Below are 26078 nucleotides of genomic sequence, written 5' to 3' on the forward strand. Positions count from 1 at the left end.
TGTTTTCAATAACCCTTTGAGCTGTCAAAATGATTAATTACTTCACGGGCAACTAAAGGGGAATGAACCGGTTTCTACCATGACTATGCGAATTTTGCGAAAGGATTGTTCACTAACTCGGCCATTTTTCCTAATTTCAAGCGAGTAAAATCGCGCGACCTCAATTTGACAGACGTAATAATTCAAGAAATTTGACATAATTAATAGGTGTTTGCGATTCTCTCGGGACGTGTATTGTCAACGAAACACCTGCTGGAGTTTTCAACGCGTTCCCTCTAGGGGGGTTTTAGGTGGTATATATATATATCCTTTAGTCGCACGAATCTAGAAATCCTGACACTAGTGAATCTTCCCGGAGTAAAAACAATGTAAGTTTCTAGGTGTTTTTATTGTAACAAATACTTGTTTTTGTTTCTAGGGAATCGTTTGTAGCTATACACATTCTCTTCGCCATAATTTGGCCGAAAACTAAATATTCTTCTTCTAAACGGTTTTTGGTAAAAGAGGTAATTTTTTGAAGTTTTATATTTAAAGTTTTATATTTTAAGTTCAATATAAAGGTTACAGATTGGCTACAAAAGCTCAGATGGTTGCGAAGACCTAATTGGTTTTCGTACCCCGGCTGTTAATACTTATTCGGGGATACAAACCGCCAAATAGACTCGATCGCCAACTATGTCAATAAGCTTCCCAGGGCTCAGGGACAATACGATATCAAGGCCGTCGAACGCCATGTCTTAAATATAACGTGACTGGCCGAATACGTTATTGTCAAAGAAAGGCAAACGAAAGATTACCTGGGAAACTTTATCGATCTAGATCGACTAATAGTCGCCACGCGGTTTGAGTGCCCGAATTTCCCAGATTTAGAACTACAGCCGGGTGCCTTTCACCATCATTTTAACAACGACCATACGCGGTATGAATCAATGATCACCATCTTTTGTTGGGGAAATTATATTGTATTTCTTTTTTAACAGAAATGTGTGCGCCTATGAAAAGGCAAGGCAAGTGGCCGCCTATGTTAAAAGTATAGAGGGTAATCCCCCAGAATTGTACCCAGAGGAAAAGGACGACTCGTCTACACCAGCCACATCTCCGACAAACCCGGAACCTTCAGCGAACAAACCAAGAGAGCTTATCTCCGAAATGGTAAATAAAATCAAACTATCATGTTTCTCAATTTTTAATTTTACTTACAGCTCCGGGAATCAGTATCGTCGTAGAAGGAGGTAAAACAATTGGTCCCGAAAAAATAATTACGATTCTAATAGCATTTTTCTATTCTAGGTTCCGAGTTAAAAATTATATTATAACGCGTAATAAAGTTGTATAAATAACCGCGTGGTCACCGCGCGCGCCACCTAGCGGGAGTAACCTGAAACCCGTGGCCACGCCCACAATGTCCACCCCCTTTGCGGGGGTGAACTAGTAAAGGCCACAGGGGGAAGGAAGCGGGTACTTCCGGTGCCGACCCCCACGTGTACCTGTACATGGAAAACTGTCAAAGAGGTTAGACACTCCTACTAATAACCAATAGTTGAATAAAAGTTGTAAAAATTTAAATAATCGAAAGTAAAAACAATTATTTAAATAATGCTTGGTTGCGTAAAAAATAATTAAATAAGTTAAAATGATATTCTTTTTACCAACGTTTCTTAAAATCGGAAAATTTGTGGATAATGAATAAACAATTCCGAGCACTAACGGAGCTATAGACTATACGGTCCTATAGCTTCCACTGTAATATTCATCTTCACCAACACCACCGCCACCTCTATACTAGAGGAAGAGCCTAAAACCCCGTTAAAAATTGCATCACCTTTAATGACATAAAAAAAATTAATTCCTAAACATTTTACTATACCTCGAATGTATGAGTTAACAAAAATTCATGAACCAATTTGGAAATTTTACCCATTAGTCAATAGCATAAACTCATCTTCTCATAAAACAGCAACATATTTGACCAAGACGTTTTGTTATTTATGTTCAAAACATGAACATACTCTTAATAATTTTAAAATTCTATTAAATGAATAAAAAAAAATAGTAATTGGCCGTGTTTCCTTTGATATTGTTTCATTCTTCCCAAAGGTCTCGGTAGATGGCGCCATTAACGATCTTAAATGAAATATAGATTATTGTGGGTGAGGCGTACTTTTTGGTGATTCCGATTGTTTAGTGTTTTTCCAGTTTCGGGTGGTGTACGGGCCCTAATATTCTGTGGTTCCATACATCATGGTATTATATCATCCAACCTTGACCCTATATCCAACTTTGAACCTGAGGACCTTGACTGTATAAACACAGAGGGCGCTGGGGGATCACAACCAGTTTAACCATGCATGGCGAGATAGTCACAACAATGTAACAATAAATGATCTCAGTATATATATTTCATATCAATCAGTATTATTTAATCAGTACAATTAAACACTACAACATGGTCTCAGAAGTGGGATCTCTACAATTTTAAATAAAATTTTCTCGTTTCCCAGTTTAATATATCTCTTTTGCCTATGAACCTCGTTTTTGCTAAGCCTTGTCTCTGACCACATGGCGGCGACTACAACTTTTACTGACCCTAAGCCTTTTGTACCAGACGTAAATAATCCGGCGCTCTCTTGGGCGGAATATCGCAATAACAATCGCCTTCACGCCGTCGCCACTAAACTCTCTGATGCTACGACGCCTCCCACTGTGCAAGTAGCTAACTTCCTTTACTTTTCAGGACGAAAAACCAAAGAGCTACATGATACTTTTGACATCGCTGTTCCGGCAGGTGGGGACCTAACTCTAGAATTTATTTTCTCCGCCTTTGATGCACATTATGCTTCTTACAAAAATCTTATTGCCGCTCAATATACACTATTCACTAGTAAACAACTCACTCATCAAATATTTGATGATTTCCTCACTCAACTAAAGGCACGAGTGCGGCATTGCGAACTTGGTTATGCTCGTCAATATAGTCTTTGTACCCTTATTGCCATGGGCGTCACCAGCGATGATTTACGCAAACGAATTCTAACCAAGTCCTGAGTATTCCCCCATATCTCTGTACACTGTTTCTCACCGCCGCATTCACCGTTATCTACAGTACAGGTTACGGTTTTCCAATCGACAATTTCGTGGCTTGACTTATCCTGCTTTTCGCCACCCGCATGTTCCATCTCGGCCTCCGACCCAGCATTTCACTACCCCTCAGAGTCAACACACGACTCCTGGATCATGTCGTAACTGTGGCACACAACACACGGCCCACGGCCCACGGTTGTCCGGCTGCTAATGCCAGTTGCTATAGCTGTCATCGCCGTGGATACTGGGCAGGTCTCTGTCACTTACCATATCCTCCCTAATGAACTTATCTCTGCAACGAATTCATATTCTTTACAACCGCATTATTTTGACCACGCAGACACTGATGTCGCCTCACTACCTTCTCTTGATGAAGATTATTACGATTACGCAACTCATTCCCCTTCGGAACAGTCTGCCTATCCACATATCGACACGCTTTATCTGAACAGTATCACAGCCCTATTAACTAGCAACTCTACCGATACCGCCTCTGGCGTTTCTGATGAGTGGTACGATACTATCTACCAAACTTGCATTCCGATATCTTTTAAGCTTGAAACTGGCTCGCAGGTAAATATCCTTCCCAAGGATGTTTATGATGCCCTAATGATTTAACAACCACTACGCCCTTCTACTTGTCGTATATTATCGTATAAGGGCCACCACGTTCCTAAACTGGGCATGATTACGATATTCTGTTCCTCTGACACGTGATCAGCCACATGCAGTTTTCATATTACTCCTAAGAACACTACCCCCATCTTGGGAGCGTAAGCCACTGTTGACTTGGGGTTCATTGTTCGTGTTCCATCGCCGTCTACACGACTGTCTCGTGAATGTATGTACTACAAACGCCTACACCACCCATGTATCGTAATCTCCCGATCACATCCACATTTACCACAGACACGGCTCAACAATTTATTAATGAATATCGTGATTGTTTTGACAACATACCATCAAAATTAAGCCCAAAGCTGTACCTGTTATCACTGCCGCCCACCGTATTCCTCAAGCGTTTCATGACCGTGTTCATCAGGAACTTCAACGCATGTGCGCTGAAGGAATCATTACTCCTGTTACAGCACCCACTGACTGGGTAAATTCAATGGTCAATGTGGTCAAACCTGATGGTTCTTTACACCTCTGCTTAGATCCACGAGTCCTGAACAAAGCTATTATCTAAGTCCTGCACACCATGCCTACAGCTCAAGACATCTTCTCTACTCTGCATTGGTATACTCTTTATAGGGTACGAGATGCCATAAGTGCCTTTTGGCAAATTGAAATTGACGAGCCTAGCTAATATCTATGCACTTTCAACACACCATTTGGGCGATACCGCTTTCTACGACTACCCTATGGCATATGTACTGTCTCCGAAATATTTCAGCAAGCCATGTACACCCTGTACCCACCACATATTTTCCCTTATCTCAATATATCTACAGATGACTTCCTATTAATGACTAAGAATATGACTGATCATAATATGCTCTTGTGGCAGGTTCTTGAGATAGCACGTCATAATGGATTAAAAATTAGCACATCAAAAATGCAATTGGCGGTTAAAAGAATCCGCTATTTGGGCCATGTCATCTCGCCCACGGGCATTCACTCGGATCCCAGAAAGACAACGCCATTGACGAAAGCCACCCCCTAACGATCGTAAATCATTACAACGCCTTCTTGGGATAATTAATTTTCTGACTAAATTTGTTCCAAACCATTCACAAGAAACTGCCCCCTTACGAGCCCTACTACGGAAAGATACCATTTTTCAATTAGACTCGAATTGTGACGTCATATTCCGCCGTCTCAAAAATTAACTTACCACGGCTCCAGTTCTGACCAGATTTGACCCAAAAGCTCACAGTACCATATCAGTCAACGCAAGCCCGATGGGCATAGGTGCCGTTTTATTGCAAAATAACAAACCTTTCGAGTACGCGTCCACCTCGTTCAACGCCACTCAACAACGGTAATCCCTGATTAAGAAGGGGCTCCTCGGAATAGTTGACGCTAGCGAACGATTCCCCTTCTATGTAGCGGGTACTCACTTCACAGTCCAAACAGACCATAAACCACAGACTTCCATTACTACCAAAGCACTCCACCTCTTAGCACCACGTTTGCAACAGCTTGTCTTTCGCCCACTGCGTTAACCCTTCACAAAATTTATGTACCTTGCACTCAGTTAACTGTTGCTGATACTCTCTCCAGAGCTCCGCGGCCACAAATGGAACTTGACACAGAATTTCTGGAAGGCCCTAATGTCGTTGTTCACTCCATGGCGGTTCTCTCTGCTCCCAAACAGACCATCTTCAATAATGAAACCACCCCAGATCCAGTTTGTAACACTTTACTCTCATATTCACGCAATGGCTGGCCTTCTAACATCGATAAATTACAGATTCCTTTGCGACGATTCTGGCCATACCAAAATGAGATTCATGAATCTAACGGCTTGCTGTTTCGTGGTGATCGCCTAATAGTCCCTTACTCACAATGAAACGACGTTCTCACACAAGTACATGTCGCGCACCAAGTGTTACTGCCTGTCTTGTAAAGCAATACGTGTTTTGGCCATCTATAACAAAAGACATCACGGAATTTGTTCGGCAATACCCAATTTGTCGCTCTCGGGATCCTCGAAACCTTCCTCTCCCGATGCACCGCCAACCCATACCTACCTTACCTTTTGAAACCGTTGGCACTGATCTGTTCATTTACCCAACAGGAACCTAATTCTTTTGGTAGACTACTTCTCTAAGTTTGTAGAAGAACAGAATTGACATCCACCAATGCCTCCGCAGATGTCAAGTTCCTTTCGCCACACTTCGCCCGACATGGGGTACCTCAACGTATCATTTCGGATATGGGCCCTCCCTTCCAGTCCCATGAATTTCACAACTTTCTCCAGCAATGGGGTGTCCCAAGTATTGTGGCTAGCCTTCACTACCCTCAGACCAATGGGATGACTGAGCTCCGATCCAAACCGTGAAGAACATGATCATGAAAGCCAAATCGAGTGGTCACGACCTACAATACCTCCTAATGGAATATCGTTCAACACCAATTGGCAATCTCCCATCTCCCACATAAATGTTGATGGGTCGTCGTATCCGCACACCTCTGACCACCACGACTATTCCAATAACACCTGACTACCCGACGGCATATATTCATCCGAATTGGATGACCGTCAAACCAAGATGGTTGAGACAGACCAGTGCAAGCGGCACCTATCACCAGAACAACTACATATAGGTGACCACGTTTTATACTATTCGGAAACAGAACATGGCTTCCTGCCATGATAAATGACTTGGCTCACGACCCACACCCTTGTGTAATCCGCACAGCTAAAGGTACCATGCTCCGCAGATCACGCAGTCATCTACGCTTACACCCACCAATAATATCGAATTCCACCAATTTTGAACAAATTCCGCATAGAACGCTGTCTCCAAGCCTCCAGGTTACGGACACACCCATTCCCTTGACTTCACCCGGAAACTCATTGAACGTCCAATACGCCACAAATCAACCTCAACAACCCACAATCCCCATATCGCCAATTCCTTCGGCTACCAAACCACCTCTTCTAACACGCCAACAATGGGGATGTCAACCGCACGATCACCAGTTATGGTCTCCGCAGGCCCTCTCACACCTTCTACTCGACAACTTCCGCGATAACACTATACTGTCACTGTGGGAAACTCACCATATCCCACCAGGCCGCCGAAGCCATTACCACTGGATCCCATAGTACCTGGAAACTCCCCCAGACCATTTAAAATGCCGACGCCTTTCACCATCTCTCCATCCTACTTCCCAGAATATCATCCACCATTCTCGCCTCCCATCGCTTCTCGACCGATTCTAATGAAGACACTACTTCTACCGCCTTAAGAACCTACCCCTACTATACGGAGCATTGGCTACCGTCCCATCAAACCACCACTTTGGTTCGGACACTATTAAAAAAGAAAGTTATTGTAACATCCAACCTTGACCCTATATCCTTGAACTGTATTAACCTCTGAACCTGACGACATTGTGAGGAAGGTTTCTGAACGTGTGTTGGTTATAAATAAAATCATTTTAAATTAATGTACAGTTCCAATTGTTTTTATTTTGTTTGATCGAGGAGCCGGAGAGTTCAATGGCAACGTCGGGACTATAGCGCTGTGTTTCTTTAAGCGGATGCTTTACGAACTAATCCTTGAATTGACACAGTATCGCAAACACCAGAAATGCGGCGACGCCGATCGGCATTGTTCATCACGTTTTCACCAAATTTTTTCCCGAAATCCTGTCATGCAAAAAAATTACCTTTTCAACAGCTCTCCTTGTATCTTTACAAAGACTAACCAACTAATCTAACCTTCTGATTTATAATATAACTATGAACATTCATTAAATTTCTTGAAATAACGAAAATAAATTATTTCCTTTTACATTTAAAAACAAATTATACTTCCTTAAATGAGAAAAACAAGTTCTTAACTGCAAGTGAGAGTTAAAAAGTGGTTTTGGATTAGCATTGTGATGTTCGACGTACATTAAACGACCCCTGCTGCTACATTTTAGTTACACTCGTACAAAGCTCCCCTCGTTGCGTTCCTTTATTGTCCAGTGGGTTTAAATTCAAAAAGTGGGTGTTACTAAAAAACTGCAATATATTTTCTAAGATGGGCCTGAACTGCCCCTTAAAAATCCCCATGAATCCGCTCAAGTTAATTTTGGCAGTGGTTGTTGGTTTTGTAGATAGGGCCAACGTGGCGATGGAAAGATAGAAAGACGCTGTGAATATGTGGAACGAGGAGCGAGCTACAGCGGTGACGGTTGAGGGTGAATGGGATTTGGCTGGGACTGTAGAGCGGGTTGCGTCTGGGTGATCAACGTAGATGAAAGTTGTCTAGGCTGGAAGTAAATCATCCTTGCAGCACGGAAATTGTAGAGAGAATGGGATTCAATTTTTATAGAGAGGGTTGAACTCACACTCAAAGGGAAAAATCTTTTCTAGCGCATTGTGTGGCGTGAAGGCTAAATTAGAGGTAAGGAATATAAATAAGATTCAAATTATAAGAGCGATTAAAACTAATATAACAATGATTATCTAGTTTATTTAAACCTCTTAGTTGGAAGCTTAGTGTACTTTGATTACACTAATTAGATAACTACCCCATCAATAGATAATTGAGAATAGTAGTAGCCAAACTACACTTACCAACTGTCAATATCAAGCTGAAGCTTCAAATCCAAAGTGATGAACACTTGAGAAATGGAGGTTGTTATGCCGTTTTAAAGAGATAAGTAGAAAGGTTGATCCTACTATTACATGTAAGTCATGAAAACCTGTTGAGACAAAAATATGGTTCCATAAATTGAATCCGCGAGGGTAAAAGGGGCCTCGATATATTCTCAGGCTTGTAGAATTGGGAAGTATAATCCAAGCCCAAGGGGGGTTCCAAGGACTGATTCAGCTAGTGAAAAATTATTATGTAGTAATCTGTGATGTGCTCATGTAATTGAGATGCCTGAAGACAGGAGGATTGTTGTATTTAGTAAGGGGATTTGAAGATGGTTAAAAGGCTGGATTATCTGTGGTGGTCAGATTATGCCTACTTCGATATTGGGGAGATAATTAATAGGATTATACCCCATTGGGTATCACGTCATCATTGGTAAGCTGATAAAGATAGTATTATTAGTCAAATTAATAGTAAAAAGTTAACTTTTAAATATATCCATCTAATAATACCTGAGGTTATGAATAGGATACTAAATGATGTTATTAAGGGTCATGGGCTTTGATCCAGAATATGGTAGGGGTGAAAGTTTTTCATAGTGAATTTCTGTTAAGTATAAAGAGAATAAAACAATGGAAATGTAAGCTTGGATTGTGGCTACTACTCATTTTAGTGTTAAGAGTATTTTTTTGAAATACATGTCCCTCTTTTAGTTAAAGATTTAATTGTGCCTTGGTTACCTAGGAGTTTAAGAAGAATGTAAGAATAAATCCTCCTAGATGGCGTCGAAACTTACAATTTTCCAATCGGAAAATAGAATGATGTGCGTTATAAAAAGAGTTAATTTTAAGCGATTTTCATGCCCAAGATTCAGTATTGTGGATGCCTAGCGGGATTATTCTTACTGTCAACAATTATTGTCTGACAGTACTACAATTAATATTAATGAATCAGCGTGGGTGTACAGTACAGAGATAGCCATACCGATTTCTTATGGGAACTTAATTTAAATCTCATTATTTATACGTAATAAAGTATTTTTTAATTAAAAATTATCATTATCGTAATTAATTTACTTGCAGTTTAATAGTAATTAACATTTAACCGTTAAGCCTTTGCTTCGTAGGGAAAATTAGCTCATAGATCATATATCAAATACCCACTTGGAATTCGGGGATGGGGGAGCTTCCCCCCTCTAAAATTCGAAGTTTGGCAAAGCAATGCCCACTTGGCGAGATGAAAATTTTTATATTCTATTACAGCATTTGGAAAAATAGTGCTCAAATTGAAAATGGTTTCATATTTTTCTACACTTGAAGTCTTGAACACTTCGTCTAGTACTCTAGATGTAAAATTTGGTTTAGAAAGCGACTTCTCGAGTATAGCACTACGCATATCTTCATTGTTTCTCAGGAACTGTTTCGTCAACCTCCTAGATTTATTGTATTCTTTTTACGAGTAATGTTTGTTTAAGAACATAGCTACGTGTTGCGTCGTGCTATCGTTTAATTGTATCTCAAATACTATTAACTGAGGACCGGGTTTTTCAATTTAACGGTGAGTTTGTTTAACCAATTTTAAAACTTTAGAGATTTTGGTAATGATTTGTGTTATAGTTTTTCATACTATTATAATTTTAATGTGTATAAGAACGGTGAACGGTTTCGGAACTTTCGGTATAGACTGATCCGACTGAAAATAGTTGTTAAGCCAATTAAAAGCTATTATATTTTCTGGAGAGGCTCTCCCCCTACCGGCCAACTACCCACACGAGCCGAACACCACCTACCGGCCCTGTACAATATGGGTATACAGTGTTTCAGAATTTATAGCCTGGCGTACCTAGTAACAAAGACCATACCACCGGGGGTCTATCATCATAGTGCCATACGCCAGCGTCCACCTAGCCCGGACAGGTGACAAATCGAGCATCTGAAGCCGAACCCTACTACTGATGGTCGCACCTTTGACGCAAGCCACTCAACCCAGCAGAAGGTACAGCAATGGGCTGACCAATTCCCACTTCACACACAGCAGTGGGATTAAGAGTGGATGCTGTAGCAACTCCAGCTTACACCCTACCTACGGAAGTAGGAGTCAAACCCCTTGGAGAGAGCTAATAAAGGGGAACGACAAGCACACAGCAGTCCAAGTAACCCGGCACAGCTGGCACCGGAGATCCCGGTGGGACCCTAAAAGGCCGGGAAACAGAACCGCCGCCCCACAGCAGGCTACACAATCCAACGAGGCGGCCAGTTTGCACGGACTCTCTCCGTTAGCGTGAACCGAAGCTCAGAATCCCGCCCAAACCTGTCCGAAATTGGAGTCAGAGATAAGACCATTCGATCGGAGCTAACATCTCCCAGTGCGCCACCGCTCTTATGGGATACAAGATACGGACCCTGACTCCCCGGTAAAGCCACCAGTTATTACAGCAGATAGAAAATTATATATATATATATATATATATATATATATATATATATATATATATATATATATATATATATATATATATATATATATATATATATATATATATATATATATATATATAAATTTTTTAGGATTTTTTTACCAGTCACAAAACTTATAAAGGCGGGTCTTGAACGCTGGGGCTGAGGATTTAACTTTCACAATTGTCGGGAGCTGATTCCAATAACTTACAACCCGTTGAGTGAAAAACACACGGCGCGCGGCGTTGCGCGCTATTACAGCGCTTATGGACAATTGTGGGGACTTTGCGAGCAGACCATTTGACCTAAAAAACTCAATATATTGGACATTGTAGAGACCATGAATAATTTGGTACGTTTCAATGAGATCATTTCTTGCCTGTCCTTAAGGGACATTAAATTTAAGCGTTTAAGGCGCTCTTCGTAAGAAAGAGTACGCATACCATTAACCAATTTCGTGCTTTTTTGTACTCTCTCGAAATGCTCATTATCTTTGACTAGATGGGGCGACCAAATACTCTAGCAGTATTCGAGATGAGGGCGAATATATACAAATGTTGTAAAATATTGTAAACGACTTAACACTGAAATGCGAAAAGGAACGGTGTAGTAAACAGAGCGCGCGCATAACACGAGCAGTAGTAGTACGACTATGAGTTGCTCCAAACATATACGGCCACTGAGCATAACCCCAAGATCATGGACTACAGTTCGAGCCTCAATCAGCCTACCACCCAAACGGTACCCAAAAGAGGGGTTTTTATCCCCACAATGCAGTACCATTGACTTAGAAGCGTTGAAACAAATGCTTTTGGAAGATCCCCATTAATCAAGAGCTTGGATGTCATTTTGTAGGGAAGTCCAGACACCCAGTGACGAAATTTTGCGGCCTATTTTGTTGTCGTCTGCAAATAGTTTCAGAAAAGACTCCTTGACAACCTAAGCCCCAGGTTGTCAAAGAGTCTTTTCTGAAACTATTTGTTGTCAAGGACCTGTTTTCAAGGACCTGGGGCAAGGTCCTGGGGCATGTCATTGATGAAGACGACAAAGAGAGTGGGATCCAAAACTGAACCCTGGGGGACACCGCTTGTCACCTCACACCACGAAGAACGCGCACCCCCCCCCCCCAAAACCACCCGCTGAGAGCAGCCAGTCAAGAACTCAGCAATCCAATGTACAATCGTTTACGAATAAGTAGATAATGTGGCACCGTGTCGAAAGCTTTCCGCAGGTCCAAATAAATTAAATAAAACGAGTCACCACTAGACATCGAGTGACCGCCTCAAGAGTGGACAACATATTAGTTAAACAAGATCGCCGTAACAGGAAACCATGTTGATCTTTAGAGAAGAACGATCGACCCTCGAGGAAAGACACCAAAGTATCTCGAACATTTGTCTCCAAATGCTTACAAGGGATACAGGGGAGACTAATCACTGTAATTTATCATAGACACAGGAGCCAGGGGTTTTACGGATAGCACGGATGCTCGCATGTTTCCATAACCCAGGAAGTCTACTCAGTGAGATAGAGCGCATATAAAGCGAGAGTAAAGGCGAGGCTAAAATCGAAGTGCCCTCGCGTAGCAGCCGAGGGTGAACATTATCTGGACCCGGAGTTTAAGCAACCGATAGTCGTTGTAGGTAGCGTCTAACAGTGGAGTGCGTCAAACCGAAGTAAAGAGGAGTTAAATCGCTAGGAGGCGAAGTAAAAATAGATAAAAATAAATCACGAATATACGACCGCATATGGGGGGGCGCCTCAATGAGATCTCGCACCACCAGAACAACTTGCGGGGGCCGCTACTGGGTAGACAGGACGTCATATAATGTATTTACGGTTACAAATCGTTGCAACCATTGACGATTATCTATGATAAAACAATTTCTTAAATGTAGCCCAAATCTCGCCAAAATTGGTGCAGTTTTTGGGCTAGAAAAATTAAATGTAAAAAAAACATTTCGAAATTTAAATTTGCTTGAAATTAGTATTTTTAATATAAGCAAGCTATGTAAGATACATTAGGCTGAGTTCAGATCTTTCAACATAATTAACCCAAATTTAAATCGTTCTTTTTGGGAATGGTAATTTCCGAATCCAGCCATGAAGCGTGAGCCATCTTATAGTTTTTCATACATCTTGAAGCGTCTTTCCACCACTTATCGAAACGAGACTTTTCCTTTCGCAAAGATAGTTTAAGTATTAGAATGTCATCATTTAAAGGGGCTCAAAAGTTCGGTGGCAAAATGCGTGTAAATTCAATAAAGTGCGAAATTTACGGTTGACCCTGCCCGCCTCTGTCAAGGCCGACTGAGGGGTGAGGGGTGGGGGGATTAAAAGTATGCTCATTTTTATTTTATTTTTTTGCCACCGACCTTTGGAGCCCCTTTAAGTTGTCTCCTAGGGGCCCTCGTTTATATCTTTTTCGGATATAAATATAGTGACTAAATCTAACATTTTAATGGAAATACTCGATTCCAGCTGCACCTGTGTATTTTCATTTTTACATTCAGGCGTACGTTTCCTTGTCTAAATTGACTTTTTCGTAACTAAAAACAATCGCCTTGCATGTTTTTAGTGGTCCACGAAGACTTCAAGGTTTATATAGCACCAAGCAAGGGTGTCGAGAAAGTCCGGAAATTCGCCGAAAAACTCCATTTCCACCATTTCGACTTCTTTTTATAATAAATCAAAGACCACTAAACCGATTTTGATGAAATTTTCTGTACTTGCTCTAAAATGTTTGCTCTGTCTAATTAATCATTAATTAGCCATAGCTAAAATTTCGTGCAACCAACACTTTAACATTAAGCTACGACTCAACTACACTTACAAGGAGAGTACCCGAGGTGTTTATTGCCGGTTTTGTCTAAGTCGGGCGTAATGTACACCTATATGAGATATGAAATTTCCCGAAAGGTGACGTTGCACTATCCATTCGATTTACCACCCAACCGAAAATGGTTTGGATCACTTAAAACTAAATATCTCCATTTTCAAAAGTATGGGATTGTTTCGATTTCACAGAGACGAAAAAAAAATAAAATCACGAAATGGGTAATTTGGACCACATTCAGGTAAATTTCATCAAGTTTGGGTAAATTAGAACATTTTTGGGGTAAATTGGAAAAAACATTTGGGGAAAATAATGAAAAATCTTATTTTTTTGTTTTAAGTGGTCAAAATCGTTTTCGGTTGCCATGGCAAATCGTATGGGTAGTGCAACGTCTCCTTTTGGGAAATTACATTTCTTATATAGGTCTACATTATGGCCGACTTTGAACAAAATCGGCAATAAACACCTCGGGTACTCTCCTTGTTAGTGACTACCCGTTTAAAATGTCGGTTAATTGTAAGTAATAAGCATATCTATTTAAACTTTACGTGCTTAACTAAAGGCCATATTTTTAAGAAAATTGAAAAATCTTATATACATTTTTAATAAAAAGAACAACAATCATTTATTTTATTTTCTATAGGAAGTAGATGCTAACTTGAAAATATCGACTGATTTTATAAAAAGTAATACATCATTCGGTGAAATTTATCCAGTTTTATTTGCAAACAGTCATACAATCCTTACATGGCACGCAAACGAAGAAAATGTTGGCAAAGAAGTTTACGATCTTGGTGGAATCGCTCCTTTGATCTGGATTATCACTATCACTCTTATTCGTATGTGGAATTATCTTAACTAAAATATTTGAATATTTTGCATTTGTAAAAAAGGAAACAAGCATTAAATTATTCATAACTATTATATGGATGCTATCAACTCATATTCTCGAAAATCGTAAGAGCGATTCTTTTTACTTAGTTAATAAACTAATTTGTCAAAGCATATTATATTTACTTTAAATTTTACATGCAGTTTAGTTATATTTTTTCTAATTGTTTGGCAATTCTGCCCGAAATTCATTAAGGAATGAATTTAGGTTTCAAACGAGCTATTAACTATTAGGGCTTGCGGGTTTCCGTAAACCCCCTAAAGATCCTTATTCGTCTCAATTTAAGCCAAATCTAATTGGTCTGTGCCTTTTCAATTTGTGTTTAAGGGGAAATATGATTTGCTTTTCGATATGAATCTTCTAGTGTTATTCAATATAAATTATTGAATTGTATATGGTTAAATTATTGGTTTTAAAAATCCCTTTTTTCTAAAAGAGCAATTATTTATGTCTACTGAACAATTAAAAAAATATTTCCTTCAAATCATATCAAATGTTTTTAAAACTAACTAATAGGAAGTTATTGTGCAGTCAAGTAATGAAATTTGCAAACGTTTTTTCAAAAAGGAAGATATTAGTCAAATGAAAGAGAAACAGCAGTTAATTTTAAAGACAAAAACTTGAAATAAATAATCACGTTATTTGCTTTAATTTAAAGAAGTGACTTAAAAACCAAAAACCACAAAATCGTCAACTGAAGATTTTATTTTAATTTAACAATTCCTAGTTGTTGAAACTGAATAGATGGTAATTAAACGGTTTAATATTTTTAAATTTATTGAACTTTTAATTTAATTTCTTTCACTAAGTAAAATCTTATTAATACCATTAAATGAAAAGAAATCACAACTTCTGTCAATATAAGTAATTCTTTTTAAAACGACGCACGTGAATTAATTTTAAACTCGCGTGGTGTTCGCTGTTAATAAATCTTTTTGTCCAGTGATGAACTTGTTTTTTGACGTTAAATTAATAAATGGGCATTCGTTCATGAATTGTTTTGTATCTTCGAAAAAGTGGCCTATAGGAAACTCTGTTATAAAACCTTTTCTATTCCAAAAAACTACTTGAACACTAAAACTTTAGGCTCTACCACTGCTTTTGAAACCACTTGTTATATATAACTTGTGTTAAACAAATAAAATGCATTTCCACTAAACATACTAACCAATGAGTATAAGTATATGTACCCGTACAAGTAATTATTTTTACGATCATTATTAAGCCAAACTCAGAAAGGACATCAGAGATAAGTGGGTGTGTATACCGATATGAGGTCCCGCAGGGGGTAAAACAGGCCGCCTTTTGGGGTAAGCAGTCCCCCCTTGGGGGTTAATCATTCCCCCCTTTCCCCCCAGTTGCGGCAATATTCGCTAGGTCAAAAGGTCAGCTGATTTACGAGGTCAATAGGTTAGATGATTTACGATGTTATAACCCCTCATAAAGCCTAGGTGGTAAGCATCACCCCCATTTTCGGCTGGTCAATAGGTTAGATGATCCCCCCTGTCGCTATTCGGTAGGTGGTGTGGAATCAGCTGACACGATGTTATGCAAACAGCTATAAACCCGAGTAGTTAAATAGGTCCGACAAAACCTATCCGTCATTGTGAATGTCTGGCCTAGGGCACCTGTCTTTCGAGGTGGTAATAAATAGTTCAATGGGTTTCCGCCGACAAACACTTTCCGCCTCCAAACCAGTATTTTCAAACACTTTCCATCTTATATATGGGCCCCCTAAGGGGTGTAAAAGGGTAGCGTAAAATAGGCACAGCGGGCGTCCTCGCTAAAAGTGTTTGGCAAAAAAACAGAGCAGAGTGTATACAAATTATAAGTTTTTATTTAGATATTTAAGGTGGGCAAGCAGTCCCCCATTGGTGTACCGATAGCCCCCCCATTTGCATACATTTTCGGTGGGTCGATAGGGTCAAATGATTTATCGATAGTTGGAGAATCTCCACTTAAGCGTCCCTATTCGGTAGGGGTGGTGAAATCATCTGACATGATGTTATGCCAGTAGCTATAAATTCGAGAAATTGGCCTATTTACCTATAGGTCAATAGGTCCATCATTATTTCTCAACCACTTGTCAAAAACCTATCCGTCTCAGGGAATGTCCCCCTACGGCATCTGTCAAACACTTTTCTCCACGTGCGAGTGGTGTTATGTAATAAATCCAAATTGTTCAATAGGTCGAGCCTTTTGTGTTTTTGTCGACTAAAACTTTCCCCGTGTAACATTATTTTCAAACACTTTCACGATGCGCAAAGATATCCGTCTTACGGAATATCGGCCCTAAGGGGTAAAGGGTGGCTAGAGAATGGCCCTTACCCCCGCGCGTAAAATAGACACAGCGCGTGTCCGCTCTCGCTAGCTAAAAGTGTCGTTTTGGAAAAAAAGCCTAAGACATCACAACTCTGTTCTTTTTTTGTATCCAACCACGTCCACTAGAAATCCATCTCCGCTGTTCTCGGATGAGGACGTAGCCATGTAAGTTTTTATCAATTTTTATATTTTTAGCTTGGAGATCTATTCCAAAATTAAATTGTAACCCGGTATGCGTAACAATTTCAATATGCAAGATACTCGAGAATGGTAAAATAGTCTATATTTAAATTTAAAGTGCGAAAACTATATTTGTATAGTCGAAATGTATTTTAACGTATTAAAAGCAGAAGTCATCTTTCTGACAAGAGTCTTACCCATCATACATACACCATCTAATCTGGAATCTATGTTTAACAATAGGTTCTTTTTAAACGTAACTTAGTACATTAATTGAGTATTTTGAAATATTTTAATATCGGAATTTTTTTTATAGTTCAATTTTGGGTACATGGACCACTTACACGCTAATGATATTAAAATGTAATTTAAAAATATTTTCATTTGAACGAGTCCCTCTTTTTATATCCGCAAAGTACTGAACGATTCTATCTTATGGATTAAAATAGTTCTAACAATCATATCTATTAGTAGAAGTACAACATTTGAGAAAGACACTTTTCCTATTGTGAAATTGGAATCCAAAATAAGAATCACTTCAATTTAAAACGCACTTTAAATTTAAGTATAGACTATTTTACCATTCTCGAGTAACTCTTTTTTTCTTTAAAAGCTGAAGAAATATTAGAAACGACATCAGTGATCAATTAATTTTTCCGAGTATGACAGACGATGGTTGATATTAAAGAGTCATTTTTCAAAAGTAAGATTGTTTTCGGTTATTTTTGTTTAAAGCTAACTTAGAAATCACATAATTTTGATATACAATTATTTAGATGTAATGTTAATTCTTAATTACTGGTAGCCTTCACTAGAAACTATTATAAGATTTATATATTAATTTATAACCAAGCGTGTATTTACCACTAGTGAATGCAATATCAGCCAAAGAATTGAAGAAAGACGGAATCACGTCATTATTAAGAACTGGTGACTACTTCTGTATATATTGTGACGGTTTAGTTTTTCATGTTCCAACTGTCGGAGGGCTAGCATGGTACTGTGACGGATACTCAATCTGTTTGAAGTACTGTAAAGCTGTTTATTTCCAATCTAAAAGAATTCTAAGTATAAGAATTCCACCAGGTGTATTAAAAGCGTTACCACGCATATATTTGTGTTTAAATTGTGATATGTTAGGGACTAAGAGAGCAGCCATTTTGTCATATTGCGAAGTAACTGGTGGATGTTGTGTATTTCCAAAAATTAAAAAATAATAATAGTATGTGTGTTTTCTATTATTTTTCCACCTATATTTGGCGTATTGAAAGCTATTTTACGTATTGAACGTAGAGTCAGGGGTTTTTATAGTATTTTACAACCTATATTTACATTTTGGAAAGCTATTTAAACGTATTGAACGTAAAGAGTATTTTGCAATATTTATGGTAATACAAGGTTATTATTGTAGAAAATAAAAGATATTTTAATTAAAACATTTCGGTGATCTATGCCAAAATTAAAAGGTAACACCGTCTGCGTAACAATTTCAATATGCAAGATACTCGATGATGGTAAAATCGTTTATATTTAAAGTTAAAATGCGAAAACTATATTTGTAGTGTTTAAAAGAAAATTACTTCAGCTTTTAAATAAGATTTTTTTTGTATCTACCCTATATCATTTACATATTATTTTTTTATTCTAATTTAACGATCACTTTAAAAAATTTGCACGTCTGAATAGCTGTGTAGAGTACTATTAACAGAGATAAATATGTCTGGGTTCAATTAATGTGATGATTCGAGTGAAAAATTTGCATATGTTAAAGTTATTGGATTGAAGGAAACTTCAGTGTTTTCAGGGTGATAATTAAGGGAAGTTGCCTTACAATATAGTTGAAAATTATCTTTTTAAGTCAGTGTTCACCCATTGAATATGGTAGGAAGTGAAAAAAATTCTTTAGCAAGCTTTTCTTAATTTTCGGTATCCACCCTGTATCATTTAAAAGCTCAAGCTTTGTTTTTATCAAGTTAATTTTAAACATATCTTAAAACAAGCTTCCCTAAGGTAATACTAAAATAGCTAAATATTTTTTGGGTTTAATAATTGTATTTCTTAGTGAAAATTTTGCATATTAGGTTGGCTAATTATTTTTTCACCTGCTACCATTCTCAAAGGGTGAACATAGAATAACAAAGATAATTTTCCACTATATTTAAAGCCAACTTTCCTTACATTTCACTATGAAAGCACTGAAGCTTCTTTCAATGCGATAACTTTATTACATGTAATTTTTTCCCCCAGAATTACAATTATTGAATCGAAAAAAATATGTAACCACCTTAGAATTACCCAACACTGGTATTCAGAAGAGATGGTGTTCAATTTTAAAATAAATACTTTTTTTGGATCCACCCTATATCAGTTATATAAAACCTGAAATTATTTATTTTTTTGATTCTAATTTAACCATCACTTTAAAAACCATGGGGGCAAATCAGAATAGTTGCGTAGCGTACTAATAACGTAGATAAATATTTCTTGGTTCTGTTATATGTAGGGAAGCTTGTTTTAAGATAAGTTTAAAATTAAGTTGGAAAAAGCTTGAGCTTTTAAATATATGATACAGGGTGGATACCAAAATTTCAAAATAAAATTTAATAAAAGGTTGCTAAATGAAATTTTTTCACTCAGAATCATCAAATTAAATGTGAGCCACTCTGTAACGTAAAATTAAAAACTCAAGCAATTTTTTTTCCCACATTCATTTTTAAGTTATCTTAATACACGCTTCCCTAAGTCTGACTAGCTCTGTATGTTAATAATAAAATAGCTAAATATTTTTTGGGAGTCAATAATTTTAATTCTGAGTGAAATATTTGCATATATTACAGTATTAGTTTGGCTAATTAATTTTTTTTCATCTGCTACCATACTCAATGGGTGAACATAGAATAACAAAGGTAATTTTCCACTATATTTAAAGTCAACTTCTCTTACATTTCACTATGAAAACACTGAAGCTTCTTTCAATGCGATAACTTAATTGCATGCAATTATCAGACTTGGGCAAAGTGGTTTTTAAGTGATAGTGTTAAATAATAAAATATACTTCAGCTTTTGAATAAGATTTTTTTTCTATCCAACCGATATCCTTTATATAAAAGCTGAAGTAATTTATCCATTCAATTCAACAAGCATTAAAAAACCCGGTTCAAGTCAGAATAGCTGTGCAAAGTACTAATAACGTAGAAAATGTTTTTGGGTTCAATTGACCTGATGAAAAATTTTCATATGGTAAAGGTACTAGACTGATGGAAGCTTCAGTGTTTTCAGAGCGAAGTCTTAATTGCCTATTCTAGGTTTTTTTTAAACAAGTTTATTTCTAGAAATGAAAAGGACATGTTTTATCGAGGCAAACTTTTTCCGTGTGAATGGAGAAATGATAAGTTAAGAGTTGGCTATTTACGATACGGAAACGGAGAAGCATAACGTCTGGACCTTTAAACCACCATATCCATATTCCAGTCTTACGGAAAAAGATAAATGGCAGTGTAGATGGTTGTATTGGAACATTTGCGATCTCCGTTGGGACGACCTCATTAAGACTACAACAGCCTAGGAGCCATCGCAAATTATATAAAAGAACAAGGGTTAACGTTTTTTTTGTAAAGGTTTAGTAAAGGCCAAAGTTTTATCGGATTTCATAGGAGTTAACGTCAAGAACGTTGAGTATTTAGACTCTCCTAAATTATCTACCATTCTTTGTATAAGTGCTCCTAAACATTGTCATTTTCACCGTGACCCTAATAATTGCGCCGTTGTGAAATCTCACAAAATCGCTGTGTGGTACCGAAAAATCGTGTGTAAGAAAATATAAGTCGTTTTAATATTATTTTTGCTACTTTTTAATCACATTGCTTTTACGTTATTTCTGTTTTCTAAAATTACGTTTCTTAAATAGCGTAACGTATTAAAGTTGAATAAAGAGTTTTTCATTTTATTTTAATTTTAAGTGTTTTTATAATATCTTTCTGACTATATTTGTATTGTTTAACTTCTTTCATTTTTAAAAATGTAATTGCTTGATTTAAATAAAGAGTGAAAATTATTAGTTACGAAATTATATTTACAAATCTTATCCAATCTAAAGTCCATCTTTCGGGTATTAGTAAGTATTTCATACAAACTAACTTAATTAAGTATTTTTAAAGTGAAGAGAAACACATTGTGAAAAACTAAATGAAAAGAGACTTTAAACGGTTTTAAAATTCTTAATATATCTATTTAAAAAATCCAACGTTTCGGATTAACTGTTCCTCCTTCTTTCATCCCAGCATGTATCCCCTTTTAGCATGGTTTCTCTCCAAAAAATAGCCAAAACTCTTATATCAGTAGGTCTCGATCCTATTTATCACCCACCGCCCAAATTGTCAGCTTTATTATGTAATAACAAAGAACCAACTGCCCTCCTCGACAAGGCCATCATTTATAAAATCTCCTGTGATTGTGGTGATTATTACATTGGCCAATGCCGTCGCCCATTTCATCAAAGGCTTAAAGAGCACAAAAATATAAACAACCCGTACAATAATTCTCCCCTTAGCGAACACCTTCGTGTTTTTGGGCCTTAATGCTAGGTGGGACTCAATAGACATACTAGCTCAACCAAAATTATATAAAACTCATTTTAATGTACGCGAATCAATCGAAATTTAAAAAAAAATCTGCGCAATGTTTAAACCGTGACGATGGTCCCTTTAACTTATACACGTTTTCTCCACTTTTTAAAAGTTTTTATGGGCCTCACCCTCTCACACACACAACAAACCAATTCCTACTCTCGCAGAATCCACCATTTAGACTTGTAAAAATCCCTGAAGAAGGAGGAACAGTGAATTTTAAAAACGGTTAAAGTCTCTTTTCACTAAGTATTTTTAAATATTTGAATATCGGAATTGTATTTTGCTGCGTTAAAAGTAGAGTTTAGATGTATAGTCGTTTTAAGAAATACTCGTGATATAGGTTCAAGTGCCAAGCATATTTAAGTACTACAATGATATTAAAATAAAGTTTAAAAATATTTCCATTCTACGTTACTTTAACAACGAATATTCTTTGACGTCAAAACACTCAAATCCATGTTTCAAATTCAAATTAACCGCGCAAAACACTTAAATCTATGTTTTCATTTGAATTTTAAATTAACCGCGACGCTTCCCAGACCGCGTCCCAGACCGCGTCCCCCCAGGGGCAATCCGAGCCCCAGACCGCTTCCCCTGGTAAATCCGCGCACGCGCGCCGCCCTAGGTTATGACTTTTACCATTCTATTCTATTCTATTATAAATAAATGATTAAATAAAATAATAAATATACAATAAATATTGTTTGGAGTTACTCTAACCGTGGGAGTTGATACATCTGTATAGAAACTTCAGATTTTATGTTATTTTAACAATTTTAAAAGTTGAAAATGGTAACGTTTGTTATAAGCTTGTTGAGATAGCTATAGTCGACTGATATGTGTTATGGGAAACCAAAGTCATTTTAAAATTTGTTTCAGCTTCAATTTTAAATATATATAATGAATCAAAATAAAAGAAAGAAATAAAAAATATAAAAAACATAGTTTGAAATTATAGTCGTTGTCGGAATTCTATCTAAGCGCGATACCACCTTTGAGGTCGGGGATGGTTAACTTTTATTCAATAGATAAAGCTCTCAAAATTATTCGTAAAACGTTTTGATCAAGTAATTTATATTTCTGTATTATCCGATTACGCGCGCCGCCCAGGTTATGACTTGTTACGCGTTTGTATTTGAATTTTTTCGCCATTTCTATCTGCGTTGAAAAGGAGCGAGTGGGCTCGAAAAGCTTCCCCGCTATTCTTTTTAATAAAAGTTTATTTTAAACCAAGAAGTATCTGTCTCTATAGTATATTACTTACTATTTACTAGTTTAAATTAACCATGGTTAAATTTTGCGTTTAGTCATTACTTACTATTATCATTAAACTACGTTAGTCATTACTCACTATTATCATTAAACTACGTTAGTCATTACTTACTATTATCATTAAACTACGCTTAATATTATCGTTTAGCTACGTTAGTCATTACATATTATTATCTTAAACCTCCACGAGTTATTATCGAAAGGGGAAAACCGATGAGCTCGGGGGAAGTATTTGCGTCGACTGTCGCCGTTATGTCCTTTTTGCCCTAGTGGAAACCAGCCTTTAAGAGCTTTAACAATTTAACCGTAAACGTTTTCGACAATACGACAAGTTCGCATTAACTTGCGATGGACAAAGTTACCTTTTTTTGGTATGAACAAATCTTTTCTCTGTCAAACCGAAAAAATAATTTCCGTTTTAATACTTTATTGAAACAGGTCTGCTCGTAACTTCAAACAAAACTAACTCGGTTTGGAATTATTCACAAAAACGGAAACTAAAATATTCAGTGGATTAATTAGTGATACAATCTAGCTAATCTGAAGTTTCAAGTAATGAAAGTGCAATATGTGTAATTACAAATGTTTATATGACGGTTAGATTTATTTATTTAAGAGACATACCTACGAAGCCGGAACGACTAACATGTAGGCATCACGATATGTGCTTTAGCTGATTGAGTGAATGATTAGTGCGATATTTTGCAGAGATGTTAATGTAACTGCAATGCGTTAACCCAGCAAACACAAACACGTCCTATGGACGTCCGATAGACGTCACACTCGGATCTTGCCTTCGTCCGTAGGACATCCCAAAATCCGGGGTTGACGTCGGTTGGACGTTAAAGGACGTCCAAATGTCCGGTTTGTCTATAGCCGTAGTACGTCCAGGGGACGAGTTTTCGGACGTCCAACGGCAATTACGGCGGTCGTCCCCTGGATGTCTTTCTATAAAACCTAAAGATGTCTTTAGGCCTTTAATTTGGTTCAATCATGGCTCAATAGGGATGAAACTAGGACGTTCATTGGATATCGTATTCTGAGCAAATAATTTAAAAAGCCAAACTTGATATTAAAATTTTATTCAAACCGTTCAGTGAGAGTAATGAATAATTAACTTAAAAAGTTAAATTGAAACAGCGAACCTTCCCTAACATTCGGAGAATTACACGCAAATCTTACTTTTGGAATTCCAAATTCAATATACAAAATATAACAAAATGAAATAAAGCTTTAGGCGAACCACTCTGTGAGAGTGATGAATAATAAACTTAAAAAGTTAAATTGAAACATGTACAGGTCCAAAAGGAACTTAAAAAACAGCGAACCTTCCCTAACATTCGGAGAATTGAACGCAAATCTTACTTTTGGAATTACAATTTCACTATATAAATTATGACAGTATAAATTAAAGCTTTAGGAGAACCGTTCAGTGAGAGTAATGAATAATTAACTTAAAATGTTAAATTGAAACATGTACAGGTCCAAAATGAACTTTAAAAACAGCGAACCTTCCCTAACATTTGGAGAATTACACGCAAATCTCACTTTTGGAATTCCAAATTCAATATACAAAATATAACAAAATGAAATAAAGCTTTAGGCGAACCACTCAGTGAGAGTGATGAATAATAAACTTAAAAAGTTAAATTGAAACATGTACAGGTCCAAAATGAACTTTAAAAACAGCGAACCTTCCCTAACATTCGGAGAATTACACGCAAATCTTACTTTTGGAATTAAAATTTAATTATATAAATTATCACAGCATAAAATAAAGCTTTAGGCGAACCGTTCAGTGAGAGTAATGAATAATAAACTTAAAAAGTTAAATTGAATCATGTACAGGTCCAATATGAATAGACTTTGATCAAACATATTTTCTTCCTACCTCTGTAATAAAATCGAGTTAAAATCATTAAAAAAATCCAACAGTTTTTTAATAAAATACTTACTCTTATGATATATTATCAGCAATACTAGAGATTACTATAGATGTTATAATCTTTAACGTTTGTGTAGAACGCATTGTGTACTTTATGGTGACCGATTCCAAACTATCGAGTAATGGCGTCGTACAAAAGAAACTACAAACTGGGCTACCAGATATTTTAAAAGGACTTTAGCTCGGCCAACTTAGATCAGCTTTTTCGCAGTAATTGGCTGTGATTGTAGAAATAATTCATCAAATGAAAATAATGGAAATAAAAATTAAGAAAATAATAATATAAAAAAATATAAAAATTAAGAACAGATAAAATTAATTAAATAATTAGGTAGTTTTGATTTAACACGTAATTTCATTAATTCACGTTAAATAAACTCGTAAATTTAAATAAAAAATATTCTTAATAAAATTAATATTTTGTGGTTCATTAATCATTATCAGCTCAAATACAAATACAGGTGAAAAAAATTAAAATTAATTGCTGATAAACGCACCTCTAGATAGCATTGATGGACCAAACATTTCGGACGAATAGTGGAGATCCATGCGACGTCGATTGGGCTGAATATCGGATGTCACGAAATTGGTTCTACGAGGACTAAAGTGGGACGTCCGTTATTCGTCCCGTAGGACGAATTTTGGACGGGACCAAGCTGGGCTCTAAGGATCATGCTGGGACGTCCCAGGGACGATTTGTGTTTGCTGGGAACCGACGCCCTGTGAAATAAAATATTATACATTGTTTATATACCACTCATATATTAGCATATCTGTATAATGTAAGTTGCGAAAATCACAGTGCGCGTAAAACTCAGACATTATATAGTGACAAGTAAAACAATATAGCATAGTGAACAAGTTGGCCTGAACACAATATGTTAATATACGAAGCCCTCCCCACCTCGCCGTCTTGCGCGCGTGCGCGGATTTCTCGGGGGGAAGCGTTCTGGGGCTCGGATTTCCCCTGGGGGGGGGCGTGGTCTGGAACGCGGTCTGGGGCGCGTCGCGGTTAATTTAAAATTCAAATGAAAACAGATTTAAGTGTTTTGCGCGGTTAATTTGAATTTGAAACATGGATTTGAGTGTTTTGACGTCATAGAATATTCGTTAATAAAGTAACGTAGAATGGAAATATTTTTAAACTTTATTTTAATATCATTGTAGTACTCAAATATGCTTGGCACTTGAACCTTTATCAC

General features: G+C 37.2%; 2 protein-coding genes across 2 annotated transcripts; both read left to right on the plus strand.

Annotated features, from left to right (window-relative positions):
* The first annotated feature begins 79 nt into the window (after window positions 1–79).
* LOC149931617 (uncharacterized) lies at window positions 80–1925 on the plus strand. The gene is made up of 4 exons (XM_090158018.1): window positions 80–144; window positions 291–368; window positions 981–1232; window positions 1291–1925. The coding sequence occupies exons 1-4, from the start codon at window positions 80–82 to the stop codon at window positions 1334–1336; spliced, it is 441 nt and encodes a 146-aa protein (XP_090014144.1). The 3' UTR covers window positions 1337–1925.
* Window positions 1926–2555: 630 nt separating this feature from the next.
* Window positions 2556–7112, plus strand: LOC149931618 (uncharacterized). Its single transcript, XM_090159004.1, has 3 exons — window positions 2556–2785; window positions 5308–5434; window positions 5498–7112. The coding sequence occupies exons 1-3, from the start codon at window positions 2560–2562 to the stop codon at window positions 5574–5576; spliced, it is 432 nt and encodes a 143-aa protein (XP_090015130.1). The 5' UTR covers window positions 2556–2559; the 3' UTR covers window positions 5577–7112.
* The last annotated feature ends 18966 nt before the right edge of the window (window positions 7113–26078 follow it).

The sequence above is a fragment of the Leiobunum rupestre genome, chromosome 9 (assembly GCF_980474605.1).
Source record: "Leiobunum rupestre chromosome 9, qqLeiRupe1.1.hap1, whole genome shotgun sequence".
NCBI lineage: Eukaryota > Metazoa > Arthropoda > Arachnida > Opiliones > Sclerosomatidae > Leiobunum > Leiobunum rupestre.